General features: G+C 39.5%; 1 protein-coding gene across 1 annotated transcript; it reads left to right on the top strand.

Annotated features, from left to right (window-relative positions):
* The first annotated feature begins 1723 nt into the window (after nt 1-1723).
* rgcc (regulator of cell cycle) lies at nt 1724-6514 on the top strand. The gene is made up of 5 exons (XM_058082915.2): nt 1724-1891; nt 3103-3276; nt 3664-3771; nt 4686-4748; nt 5805-6514. The coding sequence occupies exons 1-5, from the start codon at nt 1864-1866 to the stop codon at nt 5810-5812; spliced, it is 381 nt and encodes a 126-aa protein (XP_057938898.1). The 5' UTR covers nt 1724-1863; the 3' UTR covers nt 5813-6514.
* Nucleotides 6515-6824: the final 310 nt, after the last annotated feature.

The raw sequence follows: 6824 nt of genomic DNA, 5'->3' as shown, positions 1-6824 counted from the left end.
TCTGCCCATTCCACAACTGCGACCTCTTCTGGATTACACATCCCTCAGGATTGTGACGTTTAAGTGCAGGATGCTTAACGTCTCTTTTACGTCATCTCCACACTTTACGTTAACCGTTACACTTGACTGCCAAACCTTAAAGGAACAGTAACCCCTCACAATCCACATACCCATGTGTGAACATAACAGTGATGTTTTTGTGTTGATATAAAATACTGCCAACTTTTACCTGGACATTGAGAGTATGACAAAGAGGTAGTCGATCGACGATCACATAATTGAAACAAACAACTACACTAGAACAACCATAGTCGTACATCCGCAGACGGAACACCGGCCCCCAACCAAAAGTAGGCTTTTGAGTTTTTTGTAGTTTTGACACTCCTGCTCTGGTGCAATTCTAATTAGCGGCACTTACAACCTTTCACCACCAGATGTCAGTCTAATTTAACACATGACCAGGCCGGGATTAGGCTCATGTGTCAATTATCAGCAAGGTTTCTAGGCTCATTAATGTCAATTTTCATTCATTTAAAATTTAATTAATCGTTTCTATGTAATAATAATAATATATGTCACAATACAATTCATGATAACAGTTCCCCTCGGGTAAAAGTAACTAAGGTTTCCATACTGTGTGTGAATGGATGTTTATGTTGTGTATGACTTATTGAACAACCATGTTTACTTTTTGTCTATGTAAAAGATTCATTCATTCATTCATTTTCTACCACTTATCCTCACAAGCCTGGAGCCTATCCCAGCTGTCTTTGGGCGAGAGGTGTGGTACACCCTGGACTGGTCACCAGCCAATCACAGGGCACATATAGACAAACAACCATTCACACTCACATTCATACCTATGGACAATTTGGAGTTACCAATTAACCTAGCATGTTTTTGGAATGTGGGAGGAAATCAGAGTATCCGGAGAAAACCCACACATGCACAGGGAGAACATGCAAACTCCACCCAGAGATGGCCGAGGGTGGAATCAAACTCGGGTCTCCCAGCTGTGTGGCCTGCGCGCTAACCACTCGTTCACTGTGAAACGTATGTAAAAGATATTTAAAGATATTTACATTACGTGTGTGTTTGAATGGATGGACAGATATTCATTTTGTGTTTGTATGTGAATGGATAGCCTGTTGTTCATGTATGTGAATGGACCGACACATGTACACATTGTGTGTATTGTGAAAGGAATGACAGATTTAATTTGGGTGACTGACAAATGTTCACGTAAATGGACAGATTACTACATTAAGAGTGTTAGAGTGTGTGTGAGTGGACAGATGTGTTTTTAAACCGTGTATAATATTATAATGAATATCTACCTGTATCAATTAAACTATAAAAATGGTGCCGTTTTCCAATAACTAGCCAGTCAATATTCATTGGGAGCAGTGCCAGTTGACAGTTTGGGGTGTGCCAACATTTAACTGGCCCATGACGCCTGTGAACTCAAGATTCGCCACTGCATGCCAACAATGATAAGCTTGTGTGTAAAATCCTAGTCTGCCCGGTGACAAGTGGATGGATATAAATAAATAAGGTCTGGATCACTCTGACACATAAGTTGTTTACTAACACTTTTTTTATGGGGAAGACGTCAGGGGTGTGTAACTTCAGCCCAGGGTGTAGCACAAACACACACACACACACACACACACACACACAGACTCCGCCCCCTCCCCAGCAGTGCTCTTTAAAAAGCTGCCGCGCACACTTTGGAGCGATGAGTTCAAGATCTTGAGGAGAGAGGAGCACAGCAGGGCTGCGTAGGAATTAAACACGCACACTCAACGCTACAGCTGCAAACGCTTTACACATCTTGACGGCTGTGGACACTTCACTGGAACCATGAAGTCTCCCAAACTGGCCCGCCAAGGTAAATTCCTTCATTTCACAACATTCTTCCTTATGGTAATACTCCATTGGCAGAACTGATGTTTGCATTAGGTGTACGTGAATGGACAGACATGATATTGTGTGTGTGAATAGGCAGGCAGATGTTTACATGGTGTGTTTGTATATATAAATGGACAGACAGTTAGTTATTTGTATGTGAATGGAAAGAGATTGGTTGTGTATTTGAATGAAAAAGTGAATGTAGAGGTTTGCTTTGTGTTCGTGTATTGATTGACAGATGGGTAAATGAATGGACAGACAGATGACTGCATTTATGTGAGCAGACAGATATGTTTGTGTGTGTGTGTGTGTGTGTGTGTGTGAATAGACAGACAAGCATGTATTCTATGTGTGTATGTGAATGGACAGACAGATGTTTATATGTATGTGAATAGACAGACAGGTGTGTGTTTATGAATGACAGTTCTTTATATTTTGTGTGTATGTGAATGGACAGACAGATGTTTATGTGTATGTGAATTGACAGACAGGTGTGTGAATGTATGTGAGCAGACAGATATGTTTATGTGTGTGTGTGAATAGACAGACAAGCATGTATTCTATGTGTGTATGTGAATGGACAGACAGATGTTTATGTGTATGTGAATAGACAGACAGGTGTGTGTTTATGAATGACAGTTCTTTATATTTTCTGTGTATGTGAATGGACAGACAAGCATGTATTCTATGTGTGTATGTGAATGGACAGACAGATGTTTATGTGTATGTGAATTGACAGACAGGTGTGTGTTTATGAATGACAGTTCTTTATATTTTGTGTGTATGTGAATGGACAGACAGATGTTTATGTGTATGTGAATAGACAGACAGGTGTGTGTTTATGAATGACGGTTCTTTATATTTTGTGTGTATGTGAATGGACAGACAGATGTTTATGTGTATGTGAATAGACAGACAGGTGTGTGTTTATGAATGACAGTTTTTTATATTTTGTGTGTATGTGAATGGACAGACAGATGTTTATGTGTATGCGAATTGACAGACAGCTGTTTAGTTCCTGTGTGTATGTGAATGGACAGACAGATGTTTATGTGTATGTGAATTGACAGACAGCTGTTTAGTTCATGTGTGTATGTGAATGGACAAGGAGATCTGGTCATTTCAATCAATGTAAATTTGACTCTCTGGTCTCACACACACACACACACACACACTTCTTTGTCCAAGCAGCAAAGCTGGTGGATGTGGACGATCTGGACGATGTGCTGTGCGAGTTCGATGCCGTGATCGAGGACTTCACATCCCCGCTGGAGAAGCGCCACTTCCGCTATGACGAGCACCTGAGGACGGTGAAGAGGCGGAGCAGCGCCAGCGTCAGTGACAGCGGCATCAGCGACACTGATAGTGAGTTGACTACCTCACTTTTCAATTTCAACTGGACAAACCGTTGTGTATTTTTAGTGTGTATGCAAATGGACAGACAGATGTTTTTTTGCTTGTATGTGAATGGACAACCATGTTAATGATATGTGAGTATGTGAATGGACAGGACATCACTTTACGTATGTATGTGTACTGCAGACAGTTGTTTACATCATGTGCATGTGTGTGTGTGTGTGTGTGTGAATGGACAAACACGTGTACAGAGCATAGTGTTAGTAGCAAGCCGTGATTAGTTGGAATGTGATGATTACACACTCTGCTGCTCCAGTGACACACATCAGAGAATGTGTGTGAGATGATTGACAGATCTGCTTCATCTAACCCAGTGTTTGTGTGTGTGTGTTTCAGGTGCAGATTCGCTGAACAGAAACAGTTTCAGCTTGAGCGATGAGAGGCTCCACTCGCCCACCGCGCTGTCCCCGACACCCACCTCACCCACGCTGATGTCACCAAAACGTAAGTGCTTTGTCATGCTTTAGCAGTATATTGGAGCGTGCCGGAAAAGTTGGAAAACGATCAATATTGGATCCATCTCATCGTGATCTGGTTGAAAGTAAATAAAAATCATAATTGACTACTTGCTAAGCTAGTATTTGTTTTGTTGAGCTCAATTTCCCATAGACGGCGTTGTGTTATTGTTAAATAAACAGCGCCTCTGCTGGTTGCAACAATTACTACACTCCATTTGGTTCCGCACAATGGACCATATGCTAAAAAATATTCAAAAAAGGATTTTTAAAAATTATTTAGAAATATTTTTTAAAAATCTGCATATTTTGAAAATACAATATTTTGAGCCAAAAATTTATAAAATGATGAAAAAAATTTTGACATAAGAAAAATATATAAAATGATGAAAAAAATCTTCATATTATGAGAATTAAGTGATAACATTTCATGAAAAAGTACAAATGTATTATTTTATGTGACTAATGAAGTAAAAGGGCAGCACGGCGGTCTAGTGGTTAGCGCGCAGACCTCACAGCTAGGAGACCAGAGTTCAATTCCACCCTCGGCCATCTCTGTGTGGAGTTTGCATGTTCTCCCCGTGTATGCGTGGATTTTCTCCAGGTACTCCGGTTTCCTCCCACATTCCAAAAACATGCTAGGTTAATTGGCGACTCCAAATTGTCCATAGGTATGAATGTGAGTGTGAATGGTTGTTTGACTATATGTGCCCTGTGATTGGCTGGCGACCAGTCCAGGGTGTACCTTGGGATAGGCTATAGAATAGAATAGAATAAAGCCTATGCAAAGAAAGTGGTGATATTTGCAGAAAAATGTTTCAATTTAAAAAGAAACAAGATGTAATATCGCAAAAATAAAGATGTTACTTTATAAGAATAAAACAAAATGTGTCTCTCTTGCAGCCAAACTGGGAGACACCAAAGAACTGGAGGACTTCATTGCAGACCTGGACAAGACTTTAGAGAGTAAGTGTCAATGTTGCAACGCTGGTTGTGTCTGTAGCATGCAACACGGCGATGGCAGAAAGGTGTATTGGCGTCTGCTTTGGCCTCTTCCTGCGTTACTGCAGGCTAATCAGTGTCACAACATGCAGCAGCACATGAGGAATGTGCACCGCTACCAAGTGCTACGTCTTAGACTCACACTGTCAATATTGGCCCTGGAAGGAGGCTCTTCCCTCCACCGCCCTGCTCTTTTCCGTGTTTGAATTGCTTGTGCTACACTTTCGGAAAGCTCCACATGAGGGCATGAAAAGGTGGTAGTATTATCAGAAAAAAAAAACATAATATACCGAGAATATAAATTTACCCCAAAATGTGTAAAAGTTGCAGTACAATTCTGCAAGAAAAAAGGTAATAAAATGATATATTTTAATAATATATTATTTAGAGAAAAAAAAATATTTTACAATTAAAAGTAAGTAATATTTTTACAATAAAGTAGTAGCATCTAAAAAAAGAGAGAGAATAAAAAAGAGAATAAAGTCAGAATATTATTTGAATAAAGCCAGACTATTTATTTGTTATTTGAGTTTTAACAAGATAAAAAGTCACAATATGACAATAAAATTGTCATATTTTCACAAAAAGTTGTATTATTTTGACAAATACAATTCCAAAGGAGATCTGGTTATTTGTTGAGATCGCCTTTAGCTCTGCTCTTAAAAAAACAAAAAAATATTCAAATATTAAACCAGTATGGAAAAAATCCAACAAATCCAATTATAATCCGAGTATAAAAATATTATAGTCTAATATTTAGGGAAATAAAAGTGGTTATATTACAAGAATCGTTGTAATATTTAGCTAAATATGTTTTACATGAAGAATTTACGAGAAAAAAAAGTCAAAATACTATAAGAAAAAATTGTGAAATTGTGTAACATTGTGAGAAAATCACAAAAAAGTGTCAGTTAAACCACAAGAGGCTGGGCCATGGTTGTTGTAAAATACGAGTGTGTAAACGTTTTCAGCAGACAGCGATGCAGTCCAATCATTCTGTCCTTTCCTGTCTCCTCTCAGGCATGTGACACCCCAGCCAGCCATCTTGGATCGCAGCCATGAAAGAGAGCGGAGTCTCCAATACACCCCACCCCACCCCCCAACTCCACCCTACACCTGCCCCCTGACTGAACCGCGCCCCGCGCCCCACGCTAACCCTCCAACAGGATGCAGCTGGATGGCAAAGCAGCTGCTAGTTGGCTCCAGGTCGTCTTGCAGTCTAGTCGGCCATCCACTCGTGCCGCGCCACCTGGCTACTGGCACCCAAAGGACTCGCATCCCAATTAGCTTTAGGGGGGGGGGGTCATGTGACTTTTTAAAAAGAGACTGGACTGTTAGCCACACTGGAATATTCTAATTATTATATTATTCCTATTTAATGATAATAATATTATTATCACACATCAGATCAGGTTACACTCCCTCACAAATAACTATAACGGGATGAGGCTTTTTTTGTTGTTTTATTTCTTTTGATTTTTGTAAAAGAATTTGTAATTTTATAGAGCTTCATATTGTACATTTATAGGTCATTTTGTGAAATATATTTTTGTACCATGTGTAAATAATGAATATTAAAAACGGTTATGTTATGTTAGTTTCTTGGTTAAAATAAATGAGAAAATAAATTAATAAATAAGTATATATATATATCATGTGTCAATGGAAAGCAACGTTATGACAGATAATACCAGCCAGAGATAATATTAAAGAATGCTTTTGTTAACAAAGTGCTTCCTGGTTCTTTGATTCTTGGAAAAAAAAAGTGCATGAAAGCTAAAAGCACTCAGGCTCCACTTACACAGCAACTGGGGAGTTCTCATAGTTTCATTTGCTTATCTCATGAACGAAGGCCTCAACAACACGGCCACTTATGTAACCTGGGTGGCAACAGGGTCTATTTGCAGTGGCGGAGGGACACAGTAGCAGGTGCGGCTGAAATAATCTTATGTCGGCTGCCCTGGTGGTGGTCAAAGTTCAGGAAGGATGTGAAGATAGGCTACAGGCTATATTGGCTGCTGTAGCTATATTGGTGCTGAT

The sequence above is a fragment of the Doryrhamphus excisus genome, linkage group LG12 (assembly GCF_037039965.1).
Source record: "Doryrhamphus excisus strain RoL-2023G ecotype Guam linkage group LG12, RoL_Dexc_Guam_v1.1, whole genome shotgun sequence".
NCBI classification, from domain to species: Eukaryota; Metazoa; Chordata; class Actinopteri; order Syngnathiformes; family Syngnathidae; genus Doryrhamphus; species Doryrhamphus excisus.
This window is presented reverse-complemented; position numbering and strand designations above follow the sequence as displayed.

Coding starts and splice junctions, on each gene's coding strand:
- rgcc (XM_058082915.2), top strand. CDS start 1,864: ATGAAGTCTCCCAAACTGGCCCGCCAAG. Junction 1,892..3,102: donor TCCCAAACTGGCCCGCCAAG/GTAAATTCCTTC, acceptor TTGTCCAAGCAG/CAAAGCTGGTGGATGTGGAC. Junction 3,277..3,663: donor CGGCATCAGCGACACTGATA/GTGAGTTGACTA, acceptor TGTGTGTTTCAG/GTGCAGATTCGCTGAACAGA.